At 34.6% G+C, this 27,118-nt stretch overlaps 2 protein-coding genes across 3 annotated transcripts; both read left to right on the forward strand.

Annotated features, from left to right (window-relative positions):
• The first annotated feature begins 2,109 nt into the window (after positions 1-2,109).
• On the forward strand, positions 2,110-14,769 carry LOC142619359 (vacuolar protein sorting-associated protein 45 homolog). Of its 2 annotated transcripts, XM_075792441.1 has the most exons (13): positions 2,110-2,340; positions 3,167-3,368; positions 3,507-3,586; positions 3,830-4,057; positions 4,522-4,647; positions 4,765-4,845; positions 4,936-5,077; positions 5,187-5,365; positions 11,084-11,239; positions 11,381-11,488; positions 11,564-11,685; positions 13,440-13,571; positions 14,173-14,769. In XM_075792441.1, exons 1-13 carry the CDS (start codon positions 2,251-2,253, stop codon positions 14,231-14,233), a joined length of 1,707 nt encoding a protein of 568 aa, XP_075648556.1. In that variant the 5' UTR covers positions 2,110-2,250; the 3' UTR covers positions 14,234-14,769. The 2 variants fall into 2 exon arrangements, with proteins under 2 accessions (XP_075648556.1, XP_075648557.1); XM_075792442.1 differs by lacking the exon at positions 3,830-4,057.
• A 3,682-nt stretch (positions 14,770-18,451) lies between these two features.
• LOC142619361 (G-type lectin S-receptor-like serine/threonine-protein kinase RKS1) lies at positions 18,452-25,747 on the forward strand. Its single transcript, XM_075792444.1, has 8 exons — positions 18,452-19,222; positions 19,313-21,016; positions 22,231-22,359; positions 23,795-23,985; positions 24,191-24,401; positions 24,556-24,793; positions 25,035-25,185; positions 25,263-25,747. Exons 2-8 carry the CDS (start codon positions 19,750-19,752, stop codon positions 25,563-25,565), a joined length of 2,490 nt encoding a protein of 829 aa, XP_075648559.1. The 5' UTR covers positions 18,452-19,222; positions 19,313-19,749; the 3' UTR covers positions 25,566-25,747.
• Positions 25,748-27,118: the final 1,371 nt, after the last annotated feature.

Consider the following 27,118-nt stretch of genomic DNA (forward strand, 5'->3'; position numbering starts at 1 on the left):
CTACTCTAGCCTAATCTAAGTGTAAATGTGTGTGAAGCTCCTTTCTAGAGACTTAAATTCTGACTCTTGCCCCCCACACTCCACAAGCATTTATACCTGTGGAGTAACCATCGCATCAAGGATGTGCGGTGGTAAGTATTATTTTATTTGAGGACAAGTTTCTTTAAGTTGTTGGACTTGTAAAATTTTGAGGAACAAATTGGGAGATATCTTATATTTTTTGGATGTGCCAATATCATTTTGCCATGTACAGTACTATAGAAGAAATTTTAAGTTCCCCCCCCCCCCCCCCAAGGAGCTATGTGGCTCGGCCACTATGTGAAAGTAATGTAACTTTCATCAATCATCATAAGTTAACAATTTAGTAATGAATGAAATTAGATGTGTCCATAAGATTGTTAATATATATATATAAACATAAGAGATAAGTTTTCAATGCAACAAGTTCTTTAAACATTATTTTTGCCCATGTCTTCTTTTATCACTTAAAACAATTCAATTCTTGAATGAATAGAGATTTGATTTTAATATTTCTAAACGAAAATTTTTTGTTAATATATGTCCAAATATTCTAGTTCAGGGAAACTTGCATAGTGACCATAGAATATTGAAAAAAAGAAGAAAAATTTGTAAACCTAAACAGTTGTTCTTCATATATGTACTTTCACTGATACCGTTTCAAATGGTTCAACTGTTATGTTATGTTGGTAGCCTAATTTAACCTAATCTACACTAGGGTTTTTTTTTAATAAAAAAAGAATGAATTAATCTTAAGAAAGAGTAGAGAATCTAGAGATAATGTTTGTAAATTGGATTCAAGTAGGGTCTCTGCAATGACCAAATCATGATTTACTAAACGTAACCTTGTCTGTAAAGTGGATTCAAGTAGGGTCTCTGCAATGACCAAATCATGATTTACTAAACGTAACCTGTCTGTAAAGTGGATTCAAGATGGGTCTCTGCAATGATCAAATACAATAACAAAGATTGGAAGCACTAGAAACACGCGTCCATTCACACACACACACACACACACACAAAAAAAAAACACTGAAGTCCAACATGTTTGCTGATGAAAACAACATTCCCGGGATCATTACATATGGGACGTTCAGGATTAAACAATCCCTGTCAGCTATCATTATAAGCAAACCTAAATCTCACATTTACCTCATTGCTTACGATGACAATTACATGATCAAATAATTTCATCCCAACAAGCTAGGATCTAAACATATAGAGACACTTGTGCAATAACATAATTTACACGAACCAGTCTAGAGATGAGTGTAGTCAATTCATACCACTTTGCCTAATTTTAACTTTTTTATTTACAACGTTAAATTGGAAAAATCTCCTTCCGCTCATTATGTAGCAATTTATAAGACCGGCCAGTAATTTCATGACAATGTATTTAATCACATAATTCATTAAATCATTTGAACAAGTTGCACGATTATATATTTAGATCTATAATTTCATCATTTTCATGCACAAAGCATGTACTAAAAATAGAGAGTAAATTGTTTATAGATGCAATAAACATAGTTCTAAAATACAACGGACGCAAACAAGCCCACTAGTTAAAGCAGTTGAACAAAAACAAATATAATTGTTTGATATATCGTTATCATACTACTTATATGGACCATCTTACATCTAAAAGAAGTAGAAATTTTGGCACCCCTAGATCCAATTTGCTAAATAGTTTTGCAAACATAAAAACTAACTAATATATTACAAAAATAAAGCTAAATACAAAAAATAAAAATTCAACCGTGCACACTCCTAATCTTAGAAGTTTAAAAAAATTGAACATACCATTAAATTCAACCCGTTACTCTATTAGTTGAACTCGCCCTACTTGTTTCGAAATAAATATTATATCAACAATGGTTTGTGCGAATTAAGCTGTTATTCGCTTATTGCATAGACCTAGCTTTAAATATGTTTGGAGTCAGAATTTATCATTTTTTAGAATTAAAATTGAAGGCCCAAAAATGTTTTTGTTTTAATAATAAAAAGTCAGGGATAAATTATTTTTCTTTAGTTTAAACGTAATTTTGAAAAGCCTGCCTGGTTTGATATCTACCCACTGAAACGGTGCGTTTGCCCCTCTCGTTCCCACTGCAACACTCTCTCTCTCTCTCTCTCTCCCTACAACAGTCAACACTTTCGCTCCGAATCCGAAAATCCATTACAAAGCAGAATTCAACGAATCAGAACCGTAGATCGGAGTGGACTTGAAACATGGTGTTGGTATCGGCCGTACGTGATTACATCAACCGGATGTTACAGGACATCTCGGGCATGAAGGTTCTCATCCTCGATTCTCACACGGTAATCCTCGTTCCCAAACACTCCTCCTCTTCATTTCTCTGTTTGGACTTTTGAATTTGATTTCCTAGAAAATTCCGAGTAGGGTTTGAATTTCGCAGAGTGATATAACTTTATAAAGCCTATGAAATTTTTTTTTCTTATTTATATGATTGACAATTTGAGTTTTTGGAATTTGAATTCTCGTTCCTATAATTATGTTCTACTTTTGTTCATTAATCATTAGTTTTATATTGTTGGTTTTTATAAGTTCAATGCTGTTAAATTCAAAATGCCGTAAAATGCAAGTTTTTCGGGGAAAAACAATTGCTTGGGCCGAGTTTGAATTGCATGAAAATGCTTCATGGTATTGTGTGTGCGTGCTGTCACGCGTTCAAATTTATTGTAATGAAGGGTCTATGGAACCCTGCATCATGGATGTTGTTGAAAAAAATTACAAATTCTTGTGATTTTGTGTTTTTTGGGATAAAATCCTTCTCGTATGAGAGGTTGTTAGCTTGAATTGCTAATGGAATAATGCTAGTACCACAAAAAAAAAAAACCCCATAACTTTGCCACAACTTGCTCACGAACCCACCACTCACAACTCGCCACGTGGACAAATTGTGGAAAAAGTTGTGGGTTTTGTTGTGGCGATTCAGTTTTTTCATGAGTAGTACATGAACTGCCAATGCCCCTTTGTTGTTTGTTTTGATTCTGTTTACAGTTTTTTTTTTTTTGGCTGTAATCTACTGATTTGGAATTTCACCATTGTGTTCGATTCGGATTGGGTCTAGTGGGTTAAGAAGGAAAAGAGAGATGCTCATCAATTTGGTTTATGAATTTGCAGGTTAGTATAGTTAGTGTCGGGTATTCACAGTCGGAACTTCTTCAGAAAGAAGTATTCTTGGTAGAATTGGTAGATTCCATTTACAAATCAAAAGAACCAATGTCACATCTTAAAGCGGTTTACTTCCTTCGGCCCACGTCAGAGAATATCCAGCATTTGCGGCAACAGCTAGCTAGTCCTAGATTTGGAGAGTACCACCTATGTAAGTTTTGTTAATAATTTGAGAGGAGCTACAATGTTATCTTGCCACTGAAATTGTACTTGAATGTTTCAAAATTTCATTATTGCTTATTGGCTATTGATTTGAAGCTTCTTTGTGTGTATACTGAATTTCGTACAGTTTTCTCCAACATATTGAAGGATACTCAGATTCATAATTTAGCTGACGCAGATGAACAGGAAGTTGTCCAGCAGATTCAGGTAACTCTTTCACCAACTAAAAACTGTTTTGCATTACTAAAAAATTTTTGGTTGATATTTTACTTTACTGTATCTTTAGCATGTCATTGTCACAGGCTTGCATTTATGGGGTTGCTTAAACATGGTCTGAAACTCTGAATTCTTGTTCTGATGCATGAGTAGATGTTATCTTATTTGACCTTGTTTTTATGCCACCTCATATTAACTGTAAAGTTTGATACAATTATTATCTGTATCTTGCAGGAATTTTATGCGGACTTTGTAGCAATTGATCCTTACCATTTCACTTTGTATATGCCGTCAAATCACATCTATATGCTCCCAGCAGTTGTAGATCCTTCAAATTCGCAGCACTTCTGTGACCGAGTTGTTGACGGTATTGCATCCATTTTTTTGGCCTTAAAAAGGAGACCTATTATTAGATATCAAAGGAATTCTGATATTGCTAAGAGGATTGCACAGGAAACAGCTGTAAGTGAAGCACTGGAAGCTATAGTGTAAAAACTTACTTGTTCATGATATATGTATTACTGAGTTTCATAAGAATTTTGTGCATTCTGTTCTCAGAATTTAATACACACACATGTAGATGTTACTTGTTCATGATATATGTATCACTGAGTTTCATATTAATTTTAAGCATTCTGTTTTCAGAATTTTTTTAATGTGTAATTTATTTATTTATTTTTATAATTTGATAGTTACAAGAGGGGAGGGGGGATTTGAATCCTGGATGTTATAGACACACCAGGAGATCTGTTTTCAGAATTTTATACACACACATGTATATTTTTTCCCCTAGAAACTGATTGATGATATGTGTATTCATGATAATTCATATCATTGTTAATTTTACTGGGTGCAGTTTCTCCTTCGAATTTTACTATTTTAGGTTCATAGAAATCTGACTTTTATACTTTTTTGGGATGTATCAGAAGCTGATGTACCAGCAGGAAAGTGGGCTTTTTGATTTCAGACGAATGGAAGTTTCCCCATTGTTGCTTGTAATTGATAGGAGGGATGATCCTGTGACCCCTTTGCTAAACCAGTGGACCTATCAGGTATTTGGGGTTGTCAGTACAGATTTTACCATTTATATGAGAACTGCCTCTTTGTTTTGATGTAACATGGATGGTTTTATTATTATTTGAACTCATTTATCACATCATGTTCCATAGGCAATGGTTCATGAATTGATAGGTATTCAAGACAACAAGGTGGATTTGAGAAACATTGGCAAACTTCCAAAGGATCAACAGGTTGCACTGCATTTCCTGTTATATTGCACATATTTATTTTTATGGTTTGCGTTGCTAAGAAAATGATCTTTGTTCAATTCACACTCACAGGAGGTTGTGTTGTCATCAGAACAAGATGCCTTTTTCAAAGCTAACATGTATGAGAATTTTGGAGATATTGGGATGAATATCAAGCGATTGGTAGATGAATTTCAGCAGATTTCAAAGAGTAACCAGAGCATCCAGACGATAGGTTTGTATGAGGCTTGATAAATTCAGACTTATGAGATATTATGTTACTAAATTAGCATGGTGGGTTGAGGTATAACATTCCATCATTCCAACATTTTGAATTTCTGCAGAAGACATGGCCAAATTTGTTGACAAGTACCCTGAGTACAGAAAAATGCATGGAAATGTTTCAAAGCATGTGACATTGGTCACAGAAATGAGCAAGATAGTTGAAGAGAGAAAACTCATGTTAGTTTCAGAAACAGAGCAGGAGTTGGCTTGTAATGGTGGTCAAGTGGCAGCATTTGAGGTAGTGTAATCAATTGTATGGTGTCTTGTTTTTCTCTAAATATTGTTTATGTTACTAAATATATATCCATGAGCCTACTTAGATATATGTTTTTCTAGATAATTTATAATAGAAATTATTATAAGATACATAAGTATGGATTTTGATATATTTTTTAGACAGCTATATGGTCATGAATCAAGCACAAGGAGTAGATTATCCTAGTACAGGAGGTTGAAAAAAAGGATGTTGTCTTGGATGATTTTGTTGTATGCACACATGCATGTAGATACACTCATCAGTATGAGACAGATTAAGATGAATCATGTTATTTACCCAATGCTCAAATATGGTAGGGAAATGAATTTTCAAATTTTAATTTGTTAAAATATATTTTTAAAAAATGATACCAATAAAAAAATTTGTTAAAATATATATAAAAAAATGATGACCTGGTGAAAGTAGTTTTACGCATTGGAACTAATAATAAACTTGAGTGGCTCCACCGACAGCAACTGCATTACTAGCTCCGTTTGTTACTATGTAAGGCATTTTCCTGGTGAAAATGTTTTTTACACAATATTTTCAAGGAAAATAAATTGTTTTATTTTTTTAATTTTTTTTTGAGATCCTAAAATTTTTTTTCTACTATTTGGTTGCACAAAATCTAAGGTTGCGCAAAATTATATGTTAAAACCAACAAAAAGTTAGTAGGCATTGGTGGGAGGAGCTTCTGTATTTTTTTCTTTTTTTTTGGGGGGGGGGGTGTGGAAGGGGGTGGCAGTGGTGAAGTGAGGAGAAGTGGGACAGGGAAGTTAGGAAGGTGGTGTGGCTTTTTTTTTTTTTTTTCCCTAGTGTTAAGGGTATTTTTCTAATTATGTTAAAAAAAAAAAAATTAACTACGTAATTGTTAGTTATCAGTCAGTGTTGCTGGCATAGGGTTTTAATTTATTTATAGGTAAGTCTTAGTTTATGGACTTTTATGTGTGGTTTTTGGTCCAATTCATTCAGGAGTTTGTTTGTTAGTCAAAGTAAGAGTTCTAGTTCTATTGGGCAAAGCTAAGATCTGGAGTCTATAAAAGTTTCATTGCACTTAAAGAAAGATGGAGTTGCTGAATGGAAAAATTGAGTGTTTTGAGTATTGAGGGCACTTTGGCCTTAATGTTCTATTCTCACTTTCAATTCTCTCTTTCTTTTCTCTTTAACTTTTTATTTTTATTTTTATTTTATATAAGTACCAAGTTTAATTGAAAATGAGAAATACCTTCTGTTCACTTTCAATTTCCTCTTTCTTCTCACAAAAAGAAAGACATCCTCCTAGGAATTCTGACACTCCAAATTCTCTTCGAAGGAAAGGAATGAGCTGTAATGCCACAAATAACCTGGTAGTGGGACTGCATTATCAAAAGTACCTCTCCCATTCAAGCTCCTGCTAACATTTATAGGAAAGGAATGAGCAGTAATGCCACAGATAACCAGGTAGTAGGACTGCTTATCAAAAGTACCACTCCCATTCAAGTGCCATCAAATAACCAGGTAGTAGTATCTTCCCATCTCTTTTGCAAACCTAAATCAAATCCTATCTCATCCTTTCCCCAGTTATTAATTGACCCGAAATCCCAAATCCTCCTAACCCTAATCCTCCCACAAGCGCATGTAGACAAATTCCCCAATATGTCCTACGTCACAGTGGTGTCGGCATGAGGGAGGGAGAGAGAGATTGTGACGGTCATGCCTTGTCTGGAGAGAAGAGAAAGGTAGAGGGGATGTGGGGAGATGGCATAAATTATTTCCCACCTCTTTGCTGTAATTTCCACTCATCCATTGAATAGCAATTTTCAGTTGCACTAAAGATATTCTACACTGAAACAAATGGAGCCTAAATTTTTGGGGAGTTGAATGGATGATTGATCAATCAAATAATTCTTCTATGCAAGAATATAAATTGACAAGCTGTTAGGAAGTCAAACAGTTGAGGTCATAGCATAATTTGAGAACTAATTTTAAAGAGATAGTTCATGGGATATGCTGTTTGCATTATATTAGTGCCAGCTGATAAAGACTAGTAATGTAAATGCTTGAATTATGCAATGAATGATCAAATGTTATCTAAGAATTTCAAACAAGTTTCATTTGATATATCACAGCATGCTATTGAAAACCCCTTATTTCTGGTGGTGATGAACATTGAGTACTAGACTTATTATGAACATGATCACAGTCATGATATTAGTGAACTGTGCTTTAACCTTAACAAGTGTTGGTTTAGCTTAATGAGTATGAGATGAAATGAATTGGGCTGTCCAGTTAGTGTTTAGCTTTATATTATGTGAGTTAGAAGATATATCTTCATGAATGATTCTTCAATTGAGATTCGGTCTTTTTATTGTAAGTTGAGGGAATCGTCCTTTGTTATCTTCCCTTGGAAAGCAGTTTGGGGGGTTTAAGGCTCCCTGAAGAATTTCCTTTTTTGCTTGGACAGTGGCATGGGGAAAGATTCTCACAGCTGATAATTTAAGGAGGAGAGGCTTTTATTTAGTGGATTGGTGTTGCATGTGCAGATGTGATGGGGAATCAGTGGACCATCTTTTGCTTCATTGTCGGGAGGCTCACTGGTTTTGGAATTTTGTTTTAAAATATTTTGGAGTTGCATGGGTGATTACTAAGAGAGTGAAGAATCTTTTGCTCGGGTGGAGGAATTGGTTGGAGAAGCATTCTTCCAATATTTGGAATTTGACTCCATTGTGTTTAATGTATTGTATTTGAAGGGAGAGAAACAGGTGTACCTTTGAGGATATGGAATGCTCGAGGGAGCAACTTCTCTAGTCTTTTATGGGACTTTGTTTGATTGGTCACAAGTTTGGGGACTCACATCTAGTGAGTCCCTCCCAATGTTTTTAGATTCCCCTTCTTCTTGTACATAGCTTTAGGTCTATTTTTTATTTTTGTGGCTACTTCATGTTTTCTTCCATGTCGTAGTCTTTTTTATCAATATCTTATCTTACCTATCAAAAAAAAAAAAAAAAATTAGGAGGAGAGGACAATTGGCTAGTGACCATGCCTCATGAAGCAGAGGTCACTAGTTCAAATCTTCTCTTGGCTGACAGTATTGCCAAGTGCTTAACTTTGCAGGGGTTCAGAGCACTATTGACACAATAGGACAAAAACAGTCAGGGTGCCACGGACATGTGGGGTTGAAAGTCCAATTGGCAGGATCTGGGGGATGCGGAGAAGTATGACTGGCAATTTCTCCTCACTAGATAGGGCAGGGTAATTGTTGTGATTGTTTTTTTTGGATAGTGTAGGGAACCTTTCTAAGGAAAAGCTCTTTGGACTCTCCTCTAGCCATTAAAACCTACAAGCAACTTCTCCCGCCTGTCAAAACCAGTTGCCGGGTAATCCAGGGGCATTCACCTCTAATGGGCTATTATAGAGTTTGTCCCCCTATTCTCTTATTTGTTTATTTTTATTTTAGACTTGGTAATATTTGGACTATGACCTACCTATCAAAAAATGTATATTTGGAACTGTGATTGACCCTAACCCAATCTAAGGCTTATCACTTGTCCAAAGCCGAAGTAGGATGATTCATTAGTGACAGGTGCAACATTGAGGTTTCTGATACCAATCAAAGCATTGGCATTAATTTTTACTTTACTAGTAATATATGACATTAAGTTTGGTTAGGATGCAAAGAAGATTTTTGAGTAATGGATTTTTATAAATTTCAGCTGGATCAGACGTAGACATAATTTATTAGTAATTTCGGCATTTATAGGAAGGTTCAATTGGATTTGAGTTTGGACTTGTTAAGTGGGGCAAGATTGGGCAAATTTTTTAAGTAATCCTGAACACGTTGGGGCAAACGTATCCATATATATCCAAATGGGGGCAGGGGCGGAGGGAGGGGGGGGCGAGGGGGGGCAGGTGCCCCCCTGAAATTTCAATTGTTTTCATAGGGGTCCCCTCATGCCACCCAACTACAAAGACAAGACTAGACTTGCAGCAGAGCTAGTGCCGTGCATATCAAAAGATGGATCATTGCTTTACACAGTTCAAATCCATAAGAACAGCTCTCTCAATTTTCTTGGTGCCCCCCCTGATCACAATTCTAATGATCTCTATAACAACTTTGCTACACCTACCCGGATTAGAAGTCAGTAGAACTCTGAAAAAAAAAAGTATATATAATGCAAACAAGGCACGCCTCCCATCACAACGAAAAAATTTCTTTTCAATCCAGTTTCTTTCTTTGGATCTCAGAGTTGCTGTGCAGTTTTTAAAAGCATTCAAGTTGGGTTTCAAAATATGAAAAATCGTCGAGGGCAATTGAGTAAAATAAGCTAGGTGTGAAAAAATAAATTAAAGTTTACATTTTATGTTAGATTCTGTATGACAATTACATTATCATATAGTTGTTTACTTATTTTGTTATTAATAGTGATTAATTTTTTTAGATTAATTTTTTACTTCCAATCTTGTCTTTTAATCTTGCCCCCTCTAACCTAAATTCCTGGCTCCGCCACTGAATGGGGGTTCTTGGGCCAAATGGATAATGAACAAAAAGGTTTTATCCTGTATGTGTTTGCAGAGTTTATAATTAGGATGGTCAGGATTGTTGTCAAAAGAAGATGAGAATTGATTATTTGTGGTGCATGAAGTTGGGGTGAGCTGTGCATTTTTTGTTCTAATCATTAAAACAATTTGAATGTTAGTATTAACATCCAAAATTTACAAAATTTACAAATCACATGCAAGAATGTGATACATCCCTTGGTTATGCATTTCATTATCCTCTCAGTGGACTCTCATAAAAGAATCTCTGCACGCACATTAAAAAGAAATTTCCTTATTTTCCCTTTGAGTTTAGACCAATGGATAATCCAAGGAACTAAGGTTTGGTAAGCTACACCTTCGGTTCATTTTGCGAAAATTAAGCTGAAGATTTTAAACAGCAAGTGCTGGGCATTCTGGGGAGTTTCAATTTCAAGTGTTTTTGGGTGTTATTGTGTCTGTGTTTCCATGTGAATTGGGAGAAAAGTCACATCCTAGTTTTAAACTCTCCACAAGTTTTTGATCTGCCCAATGTTTGAATTTAGGGTTTAAACTTCTTTCCTTGATGAAACCAACAAAACCTAGGTTTAGCCTCATTATTATAAACAATAAAGCCTTAGTCCTTTGGGGTTGGCTATGGATCTATTTTCGATTTTGGGGAGGGCGGGGGGCGGGGGATAAATAGGTTCTCTAGAGGTGTTATGTAACTTATTTGAAGTTTCATAAGCGATTAGCAGTTAATGACATCATCCAATAGGATTAACTCAAAATTTATGCCTTCTCATAAAAACGAAGGCCTATGCAATAAATATTGCTTATGTTTGATTACCTAATTTTCCTTTCTGTGTTACAAGATGCTATTTGGTCTCCTGAATTATTGTGTTCATCTACTGATATTGAGTGCTGCTACATAACACCGTTTAGAGACTTTTTCAACACCCCAACACCCCCCCCCCCTGTGGCGCCCCTGGTGGGCATGTACACTTACATGGGTATACCACTAAACACTGGGGAGGGAGAGGGAGAGATGTGATAGTTGGTACTTTTTTGGAGTCAATAGACTTACCTACTGATATATGATTTGAGATTCCTGAATTTGACAGCTCGAAATTAGAGCCGGAAATATCTAGTATATTGTTCAAATGTTGAACAATGACCTTCTTCCCTTTTCAAACTTCAATGCAGGCAGTGACAAATCTTTTAAACAATGAAAGTGTATCTGATATTGACCGTTTACGCTTAGTGATGCTTTATGCTTTGCGCTACGAGAAGGAAAGCCCTGTTCAATTGATGCAACTTTTCAACAAACTAGCTTCTCTGTCTGCCAAGTACAAACCAGGGGTAAAATAAGCAAACCAGCATTTCTGTTTTGCATGCTTTGATGCTTTAGTAGAGTAGCAAATATGTTGAAATTGTTGTGTTCCTTGCTAGTTGCTAGATGATTCACTGGTTTTGAAAAAATTGGCCATCATGGTATGACAGCTTGTCCAGTTCGTCTTGAAGCAAGCAGGGGTTGATAAGCGAACTGGGGATCTTTTTGGAAATCGAGATCTTTTGAATATTGCTCGTAACATGGCTCGTGGACTGAAGGTTAGTTAGAAACACTTCACTTTCTGCTTGCGGATGTGGTTAGATGCTTATACATCGTTTTCCCCCATGCTGTAGGGGGTTGAGAATGTTTACACCCAGCACCAACCCCTTTTGTTCCAAACCATGGAAAGCATTTCCAAGGGGCGGTTGAGAGATGTGGACTACCCATATGTTGGCAATCACTTTCAGCAGGGCAGGTTTGTTTTATAAAATAACTGTTTCTTCCCAGGAATGTTGCAGTTTATCTCTTGCAACTTTTGGAATGTAGTGTGCTTTCTTTCCACTGTTTTAAAATCCTGAGCAGACCAGCTGATTCAACTGGTTCAATCAAGAACTCTATACCAATCCAAATATAGCCTAAAACAGTAAAACAAGATTTTCTGTGAAAAACCAGGCTTAACTGAATAACCAGTGGTAAGACTGCAAAAACTGGTAACGGGAACTTGTGTGGTACATGTTTATGCATGCGTGTAGTTTTGCATATACGTGTATGTGTGCATATCATCAAGAAGTAGTGCCAAGATAATTCTAGTTATGTTACTAATTTTACTCTTTAATAATGAGAAGAGTTTATGAGGAAAATCCCACTTCATACAAATTTCTTAGTCTAAGTGCACATTTGGATTGCATTGAAAAGGAAAGCAGACGCGCGTCTGCATTTTCGTGTGGGTCCTGTGCACTGTTCATGGGATCCACAAGTACTTTTTCAGCAAAAACAATTTTAAAACTGGGTCCCACGACACTATTCACATTTTTAAAATTTATTTTGCTACAGTGTTTTCAGTTTTCAGCAATAAGCAGTATCCAAACCAACTCTATATAACATATTATCTCTCATCAGATATATGTTGCTAATGTCTAACTTTCAGCACTTGTTAAAGAATGTATGCTGGCCCGTAACTTCCCCCCCTCCCCCCCCCCCCCCTCCCAAAAAAAAAAAAAACAAAGAAATGAAGGTATGCTGGTCCGCTAATGGCTCATTTGAAGCAAACCTATCAACATAGTTTATGGTAGGTTAAGGTCACACACCAAAGGTATCAATTAGGGATTTCTTATTTTTGGGAGTTTGGCCCTGTGCATATTTTGGGCACTGATGCTTCACCCTGACACTGTGCTATATATAGTCATAGGGATTGATTGATATGAGTTAACTGAGGTGGCTGCGTCCCCTCAATTTGTTGAAGACAGTTTTTAAGCCATCTAGCCTACCCCCAGAACTTAGATTATTGTTCATTTAATGGAAACTATTACTGTTTCTGCGTAGCTTCTTGATTACCATGCATCCAAATCAGATATATAATTTTGATAAGTAATAAATTGTATTAAGAGCAAAAAAAAAAAAAGAAAAGAAAAAGAAAAAAAGAGGAATCCTAGTGCATGGGAGGTATGCAAGGAAAACACTTTAAAAAAAAAAAATTATCTAAGTAATAGTTATTTTTTCATTAAGAAAGTGCAAAAAGGGGCACAATCCTAGTACATGGGATCTTTACAAAAAGAAGACCCAAAAGAAATAAATTAACATGTACAAAAGAAAAACTAAAACCAATGAGGTCCGGCTTAAAGGGAATCTCCTCCCCTTGTAAGAAAATACTGAAAAGAGGGGGGGAAAGGACTAAGATATGAAATTAAAAATGTCTATAAATTCCAGAAACAAAAGTAATGGTAAGCTAGAAGTAGATGTCAACGTCAAAATCAGATATATATGCCCCCGATCACCTATCCGCTCAAGTTTTTCTACCATTTTACTTAAGTCTCCTATCTTTCCCCTTCATTTTGCTGTTACATCTTACAGTAAAGACATTTCAAGCATGGACAGAGTATTGTAGGATTGAACGTTAATTTATATTTGAGATAACCATAGCCTTTGAAGTGAAAGTTATAGCCTTCAAATAAAGATTTTTAAAAGGCTTTGGATAATAGCTTGAATGACAAACACTTCATCTTTGAGCAGGCCACAGGAAGTAGTTATATTCATTGTTGGAGGGACGACATATGAAGAGTCCCGTTCTGTTGCTTTACAAAATGCCAGCAATTCTGGAATTCGTTTTATGCTCGGTGGTTCTGTGGTTCTGAATTCTAAGAGGTATGTATGCTTTGGAATCATCATTGTGATTTTAGAAGCACGCTTTTGCTGTGCTAGCTGTGGTTCATGCTTGGCACACACTAGTTTTAAATGCTAACTTCTATGGCCTTCATCTTTCTTGCATCAGCTGCAAATTTGAGAATGTAGTTGTGGGTTGGTTTGCATCATGTTAATTTGACACCTGGTGAAACTTTGTTGGGCTTGTGGATTTTGGTTTGGCATTATTCATCCCATGTAGGTTGAAAGCATGCAATGATTTGTGGTATCTTAAAATTTACGAATCAAAATTCTTTTAAAGTTCCATTTTTGACCCAATCTCGATCCAAGCCTAGAGAATGGAAGGTTGTTATAAGCCAGACTTCTATAACTTCGGTAAACTTCAGTCACACTTTACCGAACTTAAATCTCAACTAGTATAAATAGCCATAAATTTTATTTAATTTATACTCTTGTCATATTTATATGATACGCTTAGTTATATAGTGATAATTTGAGGCTAGTTTAGTTATTTGATGGAATGTAGTTAAAGTGGAAACTACCCTTGCTTTACACGATTTCCTCTGACCCAATAATCATTTTGGTCAAAAAAAAAAAAAAACAGGTTTCTGAAGGACTTGGAAGAAGCTCAAAGGATGGCTCGTTCTAGCACAGCAGTGATTTGAAGGCCCATTATATGGGTCTTGAGAGCCAATAGATAATTTTTATGGCTTTATACAGAGCTTTTGACTTGGTGACTGGCAGTGGTAAGATTGTTAATGAATATTGTGAAGAGGAACTTGATCATCATCAGAATCAACCCACCTTTCTTGCATAAGACATCCAATATTCACCAATTTGCAAAGGAATAAAAAGTAAATATGTTTTTTGGAGACTAAACCCATTGCGTATTGGAATATGAGATATTACTTATTCGCGAGGAACAATTTGCAGATAGCCTTATTGCTTGTTTAACAAGACTACCTTGCCTTGTGAACGAAAATGTAAAACCACATACAATTTTATTTTCTTTCTTTTTTGGATTGTATAGATGCTTGATTTATCCTAGGTAGTTTTGCACTTGGACCATATTGTGAAAAGTTACAGCTGAGCATATGGTTGAGCCAGGGCCAGGGGTTTTGTTTATACTTTAGCAATCAATGTTTTGGTGACATGAGAAGTTTATGAATACTAGTAACTTGCCTATGTGATGCATGAATAATTTTATGATATTTTATATAAAATAGTTTCGAATAATGTTGTACATACATTATAAAGAAAAAGTAAACTAAATTAGAGTAAAGAAACATATATATTTTGAGATATTAAAAATTGGTTTAGTAACTTTACTGCATATTTGTAGCCTTCTTAAGGTAAGATTATTATTATTTTAAATCATGAAACTAAAACTAAATGCAAAAGTGTAACTGGACCATAAAAATCAACTAATTTGTATTGTGTTTATATATTTCATTACTATAAAATAAAAGTATACTTAACTCTTTGACTGTCTTCCACTCATCGATAGTGCGGTATTAAGATATGGTGTGGGCAAGTGTATATGCACATGTCTTATAGATTTAAAATTAAACCATGGTAGAATATGACTTTACATTACCCACAAAATATTCTCTCTACTGATATACCCAAAACAAAAACTAACCAACTAAATTACATAAACCTAAATCATATTTAAGCCCTTAATTTAAAAAGAAAAAAAGATTACCCGTAGAGGTTTCGGTGTCTTGATGGTGGTGGGAGGCCAGTATAACAGAGGTGGTGACCCCTTAGATTCCTTCTTCTTTCTCTTTCAAATGTTTTGTTAGTCTCAAGTCTTTTATTTCAGTAATATATAGTAAAATAGTGTTTTTTATTTAACAATCCACAACATTTTTGTGTTTCTAGAGTCTTATTTTGTTAGTTATTACTATTAGTCCTTACTTTTTTTTTTTAATACTAAAACAGTGGGTATGCTAAAAGACATGAAAAATAGTGAAAGGTTTGCTGTAGGTTTAGGCAATTAATGAGATATTAATGAGATAACAGTAAAATAAGATAATGTGAACCTTTGGGTAACAATAAAAAAAAGCTTAATGAAAGAGGTAAAAAAAATGCTAAATGTAAAATTAGGGTGCCATTTTGTAGGACATCATGCACTCTCGCTTGAGGTCTTTAAGAGAGACATTTTGTAACAACTTTTATTCTACAATATTCCTCCAATTTTTTTTTTTTACTCATTCATTGAACTGAATAATTATAATGGTTATATGTGTGCAATTTATAATTGTTGTTTCACTGCATATTTAAAGCCTTTTCAAAGTAAGATTATTATTATTTTTTAAATCATGAAACCAAAAATAAATGCAAGAGTAACGGGATCATGAAAATCAAATAATTTGTGTTGTGCTCACATATTAAATATTATGAAATAAAAGTATGTTAAACTCTTTCATTGTCTTCCACTCATTGATAGTACAACATTAAAACATGGTGTGGATAAGTGTATGCACGTGTCTTATAGATGATTTAAAACAATGGTAGAATATAACTTTATATTGCGTACTAAATATTCTCTCTACTTATATACCCAAAACAAAAATTATTCAACCAAATTACCCAAATCTAAATCATATTTAATCCCCTAATTTAAAAAGAATAAAAAAAAAATACCTATAGGGGTTTTGACATCTTAATGGTGGTGGGAGGCCACTATGACGAAGGTAGCGAGCCCTTAAATTTCTCTATCTCGTTCAAATGTTTTGTCAGTCTCAAATCTTTTATAGTGAAGTAATGCGTTTTGATTTTGTAGTGAAATAATACATTTTATTTAACAATCCACAACATTTTTGTGTCTCTCTATCTCTCTCCAAGGCCTTATCTAGTTAGTTATTACTTTTAGTCATTAATTGTTATTATTTTTTGCCTTTTTTTTAAAAAAAAATTATCCAACCAAATTACCCAATCTTATATCATATCTAATCCCCTAATTTAAAAAGAATAAAAAAATACCATAGGGGTTTCGACATCTTAATGGTGGTGGGATGCCAATATGACGGAGGTAGCGACCCCTCAAATTTTTCTCTCTCGTTCAAATGTTTTGTCACTCTCAGGTCTTTTATAGTGAAATAATGCGTTTTGATTTTGTAGTGAAACAATGCATTTTATTTAACAATTCACAACATTTTTGTGTCTCTCTATCTCCCTCCAAACCCTTATCTAGTTAGTTATTGCTTTTAGTCCTTAATTATTATTATTTTTTGTTTTTTTAAATATTAAAATGGTGGGTATTCTAAAAGATATGAAAAAAAGAGAAATGTGTGATGCAAGTTTATGCAATTAGTGAGAGACTAATGAGATAATAGTAAAATAAATTAATGTAAAAATCTGGGTAACAATAAAAAAATCTTAATGAAAGAGGTAAAAAAATGCAAAATGCAAAATTAGAGTGTCACTTGGCAAGACCTAATACATTCCCGCATGAGATCTCTACTTTTATATATATATATATATATATATATATATATATATATATATATATATATATATATATATATATATATATATATATATGTTGATAATTATTCCTTTAAAACTCCTAATCACTAATCAACATGAGTCTCAAAAAATTTTGTGATAAGACTTTATCATACGTACAAAATAAGTATAGATTTTTTATCTTTATTTTTATTTTAAAAAAGGATATTGCTATTGTGTTCATCCTTATAAGAATTTAAGCATAGATTAAATTTTCATTATTTTTGACAATTTTTCTTTGATTCCTTTATAATTTATATATTGTGTTGGTTTAAATGAATTTTTTCTCAAGCTTTCAGAGTATGGACTTTAAATAAAATGTTCAACTTTTATACGTCAAGAATTGATTGTAAGTCTTGTACATGGAACAAATAGAGATAAGATATTAAGAATATGGTTAATTTTAGTCGGTCTTAGCTTGATTTGTTTAGGCATCAATTTTCTCTCTTGCCAAAAGCCCAACTTATTTTAGGCGGAAGTTTCCTTGATTATTACTTGTATAAAATTTTAGGATCATTAAATTGAAATAGGTCCTTTACTAACCTAACCAATTGCAATATGATAAAATTTCTTTTCATTCACACTAAAAGTTGTGTACACTTCAAGACAGGGTGGTCACATTTGGTGCCTCCCCCAACTATTAGCAATAAACAATCACTATTTAAAGAATTCAATAATTACCATTGCGCACCCTTAGTACAATAGTCATTCCACAATTATAAACGTTTGTAAGGTGAATGGTCACTCCACAATTATAAATGTTTGTAAGGTGTGGGGATAAGAGACAAAGTTCAAGTTTTCAAGATTGAGTTTCACACATATACATTTATATTAGACTAGAGTATAATTTCTATCTTATTTAAAAATAAATAAATAAACCCAATAATTTTTCTTCATTAGTCAATGTACATTTAAGTTCTAGGGCCAAAAATTGTTTACCTAGACTTAAATTTAAGTTGCCAAAGAAGACCAAAGTTTAGCGGGCCCCCCACAATGGATGGGTAGCAATTACAAACTACAAAACAAAAAAACAAAGAAGACCAAAGTTTTTGTCCAGTATCTTTCACTGAGTAATACTATCAACACATAAAAATGTATAATTTTGTGTCACAATTCGCCATGTGGTGAATTGTAATTAGTAGATGTATAATTGTGGACCATGTGGAGATACACTTTTACCACTCACAACTTGCCACGTAGTAAGTTATAGCAAAAAATTATGCATTTTTTATGTCACCATAGCATGACTCATCTTTCACTAATGTGAACGGGTTTTCAAGATAAACGTTATTCGAGTGTGTGGGTCCTTGACAAATGGACGAAAGCTTGCATACATTGAATAACTCATTTAACTTTATTCATAAAAGAAGAACAACTGATTTTATGTAGGCTAAATTTCATTAATAACCCTCTGACATTTGAGCTAATAGTCTATGAAATTTCAAAATTGTCCACTTTAGTCCTAAGGACAATTTTATCCTAACGGAGTTAACTTCCGTTGCTTATTTTTCTTTCTCCCTCTCATCCCTCTGTTTCTCTCTCTCTCTCTCTCTCTCTCTCTCTCTCGTTCAATCTCTCCTCTCTTGTCCGCCGTCCCTTCACAAATTTTCCAAATTTGTTCCACCAAGTTAGGTCCTCCACAGTCCACACCACTCTCCGCTGAGCCTAACACCGTAGCGACGTTCTTGAAGGCCATGGTTGGCGATGCTCTCCACGATGGTTGGCGATGGTCTCCACAGAGCGTGGGTCGACGGTGGCTTATGGTTTTAATTTGTTGTTGTGGGCATTGTAGCGATGGTGGTGAGGTGGTGGTTGTGGTCTCAAGTAATGGATCTGTGGGCTGAGTTCGATTTGCAGTGGGGGTGGTTGTGGGTTCCGATGGAGTGGTGGGTTTACACTGCAAGTTTTTTGGATTTAAGTTTTGTTGAAGGATTTGGGTTTTGTTGCTGTGGATTTGGCTGAGTTTTGTGGCCAATGGTGGTGTCGTGGTGGGTTTGTTGGGTTTTTTTGGATTTGGGTTTTGTTGCTAAGGTGGTGGTTGGCTGAGGTGGTGGTTATGGCAGAGGATGACGACGATTGGACGGATGCAGAGGATGACGACGATTGGACGGATGCAGAGGATGACGATGAGACCGCCTCAGGTGAACTCTGCTTCATTTTTTTTTTTCTCTCTTTCTCTTGCTCTGGTTTTTTTTTTTTTTTTTTCTTCTTTTTGATCAATTTTTATTTAGGGAGAGAGAGGGAGAGAGGGGTTGATATGTGGTGGGCTTGAGAGGGTAAGGAGATGGAGGCATTGGACATTGAAGGGCCTCCGCTCTGAACCAAAAAGAGTGAGGGTTTGCTGGGTTTTTTGGATTTGGTTGTCTTTGCTCAGTTTGCATTTTCACAGAGGGAGAGAGAGAAAGATGAGCTAACAGAGGCTACCGTGAAGAGAGAGAAGAGAGAAGCTAACAGAGGCTAATGGTGTTTAGGGACAAAATTGTCTTTAGCGACTAAAGTTGTCAATTTTGAAATTTCATAGTCGTTGTTGGAATTAGCCCAAACCGGAATTTAGTCAATTTACCCTTTTTATTTATTTATTTTTTTATGATGGCTCTCAAGCTCGCTGTAGTCTATTATACTAGCCAGTCGGCCACAAGTCTTATTACTGTACTCTTCATCAGAAAAAATGATGAATCCTGCTAAAGAGAATACATCATTGCTTCTTCTCTCCCTTCTTCTTCTTTGCCCAATCTGCACATCCCTTGACACCATAACACCAGACCAACCCCTCAAGGATGGTCAACTTCTAATCTCAAACCAGAAAACCTTTGCACTTGGGTTTTTCAACCCTGGCAGTTCCAGGCACCGCTACGTTGGAATTTGGTATAACCAAATTGCCGAAATAACTGCTGTGTGGGTTGCAAACAGAGACGCTCCTCTCAATGATACCTCCGGAGTCCTCTCCATCAACAGTAAGGGACACCTTGTACTCCACACCCAAAACCAAACCACTCCTATTTGGTCCACCAATGTTTCCTTTTCTGTCTCATCCACAAATAATTCTATGGCTAAGCTCTTAGATATAGGAAATCTTGTTTTGGTTCAACAAGACAGCCAACGTACATGGCAAAGTTTTGATTATCCCACCAATACTCTGCTTCCATTTATGAAACTTGGGCTAGACCGACAGACTGGGTTGAACCGGTTCCTAACATCTTGGAAGTCCAAAGATGACCCGGGAATTGGCAACTACTCATTTCAAATGGTTCCAACTGGGTACCCTCAGTTATGCTTATACATGGGTCGGACTCTATTATGGCGTGGTGTATCTTGGATTGGCCCAAGATCGAACGGTGTACCTGATGTGACATCAAAATTATACAATGTTAGCTTTGTGAATAATCAAGATGAAACCACCATTATGTATAGTATTTTTTCAAATTCGGCTGACCCCAAAGTTTTTACTAAAACGATTGTCGATGAATCAGGAATTGTGCAACGGTTCTTATGGCAAGAGACTAGATGGGTCGAATATTGGTCCGCCCCACAAGAGTTATGCAATAAGTATTTGAATTGCGGTCCAAATAGTTATTGTGACCCACACAATGAGGTCAATTTTGAATGCAAGTGCTTTCCTGGATTTGAACCCAAGTCATCTCGTGATTGCATGAAGGAAAAGCAAGGAGTGTCCATGTGCTACAATGGAGAAGGGTTCGTGAAGTTGGCAAATATGAAGTTGCCGGATACTTCAATAGCACATGCAGACATGAGTTTGAGTATGCAAGAGTGTGAGCAAAAGTGTTTGAGGAATTGTTCTTGTATGGCTTACGCAAGTGCAAATGAGAATGAGGGAGGGATTGGTTGCTTGACATGGCAAGGGGACTTGGTGGACGCAAGAACATATCCTGATCAAGTACAAGATTTATACATACGTGTGGATGCAGTTGTATTAGGTACTCTTTCATCTTCTATCTTTAAAATTTTGGAAAAACATTTTACGAAAATACATAGTGACTTCTCTCATCCCATTTGGTGGCTAGGTCACTGGTCCGGTGAGCTAGGCAAACGATGTTGGTACTTCGGTGGTTGGAGCCACCACTCTGACGACCGGTGCCAATATTCTGGTGGCCGAAGCCATCACTCCGGTAGCAAATGCTAGCAGTTTGGTCACTGAAGCAGCGTGTCAGAGGTTCGATAACCAAAGCCACCATTCCAGTGACCAAAGACACTGCTCTAGTGGTAGTTGCCTAATCTTGGTTGTTTGCTTGAAAAAAATTATTTGCCATCCTAAACACCTAAAAATCATATTTGTTTTACTTCAAAACAAATAGAGCATTAGTGAAGATTCATGTCTATTGTATTATTTTAGTCAGACATTTATATAGAATACTAATCTAACATATAATTTTCCCTATGGTATTTACTTTAAAGTTGGTTTAGGTCAAAATATTGAAAAATGGTTTTCTCCATTTAAAATAGATCCATTTCAAATTATATAGTACAAATCTGACCGAGTATTATGTTCCATATGGGATAGAATTTATATATGGTTTTGTTAAATTATCTAAAAATATCAAAATTTTCACAATGTATACGTTATCTATTTCATAATAGTTCAAAACTCATACAATGTGTGAAGAAGTAAAAATTATTTAAGAGTTGTGTACACCTAATAACACAAGATTTCTACAATTATATTCATCACTCGTAGTTGGTCCTCCTACTATGTAATACTTGTTTTATTTGACTTTTCTTTATTGTTACAATAATGGGGGAGGGAAGATTTGAATTATGATTCTACTTATATTAATAAGAAACACTCTTGTTGTTTGACATTGTTGTTAGGTTTGCAATTTTTGTTTTTTGTTTCTTGTTTCTTCTTTTAACATATTTACGGTCTCAAAAAAAGAGAATCACATATGGCACTTGACATTGTTGTGAGAACATGTTTGCTTTTTTTGTTTTGTTCTTTTGATACATTGGACCTCAAAAAGAGAATCACATTTTCTCTTTTTTAAAATAAAATAAAATCACGTGTTCTCCTTAAACCCATTGTTTCATCCCTACTCTCATTTTCCTGTAAAATTGCATTAATAATAACTTTTTATGTTCAATCAACTTCTCAAATTTATGATGTCATTTGAATAATTTTTTTTTTTTTACTCAGCTCAATATGCTAAGAAAAATGGTCTTACTCAGAAAAAGAGGATGCTGACAATTCTGGGAGTTTCTGTTGCTGTAATGTTTCTTCTTGTAGTCCCAGTTGTGTATTGTTTTGTAATGAAGAAGAAGAAAGGTAAGGAAGTTTAAGCAATTTTTTTAAAACCTATTTCTATATTTCTAAAGCTAGTGAAAAAATGCTCCCAAGATTACTCCAACACTATGTTTTAGGATTTCTAAAAGAACAGGCAGAATTCATAGATCAAGAAAAAATTGAATAAAATGGGATGGAGCTTGATTTATTTTTCAAGCGTAGAAGTTGATAAAAGAAAAATGAAAAAGAACTTGATATATTTTGTTATTAAACTCATAATCATTTCTTTGGATCTAAAGATGGTATATTGAAGTAGCCAAGGAAAATTTTCAAATGCTTCTTACACAGATGTCAAATTCATAAGAAAGAACACTCAAAGACAACATGATCACAAATTCCATTTGACTTCTACAGAAAACATACATGAGCACCATGTATACCATTTTACAAGCCTTTCTTGGGAGGGCAACTTGTCCTTCACTGCCAGCTAAAATATGAAGGACTTGTTGAGAAAAACTGTTTTAGACTATACCAGTTTCTACCATTCATTGAGACATACATGTTTCTTATTTAATTTTACTCTGAATTGCAATCCGTCCTTCATTGCCGGTTAAAGACAGAGTATTAAGGAATGCTTAGAAGCAGCTGCTTTAGACCATACCACTTTCCACCATTCAGCTATATCCATCTTGTTTCTTATTTCACTTCAGGTTGAAATTCATGTGACTTTTTCATATTTAGATGAAATCCAATACATTGAGTCGTCTTAAAGTCTGTTTGGGATCTGTTTATTTTACTGAAATTGAAATTTTTTTGTAGATAAAGGTAAAAATTAGCTGGAATAATACAGTGGGACTCCTAAATAGCATCAAAAAATACAATGAGACCCATAAATAGTAGCAAAAATAAGCTGAATAGTAAAATAAGTTGGCAAAAATAATCTTTGCCAAATGGACACTTAGCTAACTTTAATTAATAAAAAAAAGCTTGTAGGGTAGTATCTTTTGATCTGATAGGTTTCCAAGGCTACTGCATTTCTTTCAAAAAACTGGATACTTATGCAAACTCAGAAATTGCAGTATCATACACCACCTTGTGGACAAAGTTGGGGAAAAAAACACTTTCAGGGTGTCAATTATCATGCCACATGGATAATTTTTTCACCATTTCAACTAAAAGCTTGATGAATAGCCTAACCAATTCCCTGACATTTTAAGATTTTCTCTAGCCCCATCAGTAGGCGTAAGGAACTTTCATCTCCCATAAGTACTTACCTCTAAGAAAAGTGCATTTTCAAATGGAATTTCTTGCCAATGATAAATAGAAAATGTAAACTTCAATTTTTCCTCTTATTTTCCACTATTTCATTCTTTTATTTTAGTGTGTTTCTCAGTTTTATTAAACTAGGCTTTTGTGTGAGAATTCCTAATTGGACAAATATGGTTACTAGCATTATTAATTACTTTTTTTATGACAGATAGCACATATTCATATAGTGCTGACTCTACTTTACCATACTTCGAAGACTCTCCAAGTAGAAGGGATCTTGATGGAACTAGAAGAAATTCAAATTTGCCATTGTTTGATCTAAGAACCATTATTGCCGCTACAGATAACTTCTCTATTGCTAACAAGCTTGGCCAAGGTGGTTTTGGCCCAGTTTATAAGGTAGTCTCATTGAACAAGTCCCATAATTTGCATAATCTCATTTCAAATGTGTTTATGCATCAGAAATTCCATCATGAATGTTTACGGGTACTTGTTGAGTATGAATTTGTGGTGTGCAATTGGGCTTCCCCAAATAATTCACCTAGTTGAGTTTCTTTTAACAATTGTGCACTATGAAAAAATGATATTTGGACTTTAATTGCAGGGTTTGCTACAAAATGGAATGGAAATAGCAGTAAAAAGACTATCAAAATGCTCTGGACAAGGAATAGAACAATTCAAAATAGAAGTTGCACTAATTGCTAAACTCCAACATAGAAATCTTGTGAGAATTTTAGGTTGTTGCATTTACAAAGAAGAGAAGATGTTGATCTATGAGTACTTGCCAAATAAAAGCTTGGACTCTTTCATTTTTGGTATGTCTTTTTTTTCACATTAACCTCACTCATTATCACTAGAAAACGATCTTACCATTGCAAACATATCAATTCCAAGTAGCAAGATTTTATACCTAAGTAAAAAAGCAAGAATGCAATGCAATCTAATCCAAGTTCTCATTTCTTCATTTAGATGAAACAAAAAGATCATGTTTAGATTGGAGAAAGCGATTTGAGATTATTTGTGGAATTGCTCGAGGGATCTTATATCTTCATCAAGATTCAAGGTTAAGAATTATCCATAGAGATTTAAAGGCCAGCAATGTTCTACTTGACAGTGCATTGAATCCAAAAATTTCGGATTTTGGTATGGCTAGAATTGTTGGAGGAGACCAAATTGAAGCTAATACAAATTGCGTTGTTGGAACATAGTAAGTATGGTAGAAAACAAAGATATACTTTTTTAACTGATTACTTGACTACCTTTTTTACATCTAAGGAGAGTACAAACTACAGGCCTTTGTACGAAAAAAATATTAAGGATATCTTTGCAATTCGTTTTCATATTGTGTTACTTCAAATTTTACATGTATGTTAGTGCCCAAATGCCTATTTTTTTTTTATCATTTTATGTTGGGGCTCAATATCTTCATTTTCATTGTGTTATGACAGTGGTTATATGTCACCTGAGTATGCAATGCAAGGACTATTTTCCATAAAGTCTGATATATATAGCTTTGGGGTATTACTACTAGAGATCGTTACCGGTAAAAAGAACAGTACTTACCATCATGATGGCCCTTCTTCAAATTTGATTGGACATGTAAGTACATGTGCAAACAATGACTACAAAATTAAGCCTATATTGTTGAGCCTAATATGATTAATATCTTATCTCAGGTTTGGGACCTATGGAGAGAAGACAATTCCCTGAAAATGGTTGACCCATTACTAGATGAGGCATATCCTGCTAATGAAGTTTCAAGATGTATTCAAATTGGGCTTTTGTGTGTGCAAGAACATGCAATAGACCGGCCAACCATGTCAACTGTTGTTTTCATGTTGGGTAATGACACACATCTTCCTTCTCCAAAACAACCTGCATTTATTTTGAAGGGTACTTACACTATTACAAATAGATCAACTAGTTCAGCATCTAATTCAATAAATGAAATAACACTTTCTACAATTGACGGTCGTTAAAACCCCAAACTATTTGTAGCAAGTGTACTGATATTCCATTACAACATATGATTGAGTTAGTCTAAGTCTACTCTACATTACAATTTTTATTGTATGAACAATTGAACATAATGTATGCACTGTAAAATTATTACAAAAAAGAAGATAATATGTAATATTACACTAACTGTTATTGTCCAGAACTTGTGATGTAAGCACTACCATCTCCTTTAGCTTTTTCTTTCAAGTGGTTTCTGAAATCAATATACAAAAAGTTAACTGCGTATATATGTTCTGTGGAGATAACTTCATTGGTTTTCAGAACAAGATGTCCAAATTTGCAAAGATCTTTTCTTTTGATGTGAAATTTACTAAGTTTAACCATGAAAATTTAATAGAGGAACGCTAAATGCATAATACTGGAATTTGATTTGGATTTCAGGGTGTTTTACTCAAAACGGAACCATTGTATTTATGAATTGTGCAAAGCCTAATGAGATGCTTGGGTATGACTATTATTTTTAACTTAAAAGAACACTTCAACCAAGACAATATGACAAAATAAGTTAGAACAACAGTTTATGACTTTGATGGCAGATCCTCTTGTATAGCAAGGAGAAGGGAAAAATTTTGTAAACAGTACAATTTCTGGAAAATTTTGGGTGGCTAGCATGCGCTCCAAAGTAATTAGTTAGTTGGATTGATTTTGGAACTCGAGTTTGCTAAACTCAAGTTCCATGTCATTTTAAATTTTTTTTTTTTTAATTCCACATCAGGTTGCTATTGGTCAGACCTCGAGTATAGTAAAATCGATTTTGAGGTGGAACTCGAGTTTAGCAAACTCGAGTTCCAAAATCAGTCCAACTAACTAATTACTTTGAGACGCATGCCAGTCATCAAAAATTTTCCGGAATTTGTACTATTTACCAAATTTTGCCCAAGGAGAAGTGTGAAAAAATGGGTGACAAAAAGTTGTAATCATTTCCTCATTTTTGCTTAAATTTGGCCCAATTCTACTTTTGTGGTCACTTATATTTGTGAAGGTGCCGTATTGAGAGTGTGTGATTCTCTCCTTGGAGTTCACTTGAAAAAAAAAAAAAAGGCTCAAACTAGTTTTCACAACATCAGCATTATATGGAACAAATTAATGTTATATTGCAGGACACAAGTGATGAATATAATTTCAGAAAATTTTGTTATGTTAGACATCTACAAATTTTAAACAATTTTAATTTGTCAACCTGCTGCTCGTAGGTTTGCAATTTTATTTTATTTTTTTTTTGGTGAAATGGGGGTAGGTTTGTAAAAATGTTAAGAAAAGAGAAGGTATCCACTGAGAGAATTTTAATATTTTTTGGGATGGTTTAACAAAACTATATATAATTTCTTTGCAACATGCATAAAATCTGGATGTTCTAGATGTGCTAAACATACTATTCAAACCTTCATTTAGTTAAAAGGTAGAACTAAATGTTATATAATGTTTTGTTTAAGACATTGTTTTAAATGATATTATTTTTAACATCTTGATGAAAATACAGGTGCATTCACAACCTTTCTTAAGACCTTGCTAT

This window comes from Castanea sativa, chromosome 12 (assembly GCF_040712315.1).
Source record: "Castanea sativa cultivar Marrone di Chiusa Pesio chromosome 12, ASM4071231v1".
Classification (NCBI taxonomy): domain Eukaryota; kingdom Viridiplantae; phylum Streptophyta; class Magnoliopsida; order Fagales; family Fagaceae; genus Castanea; species Castanea sativa.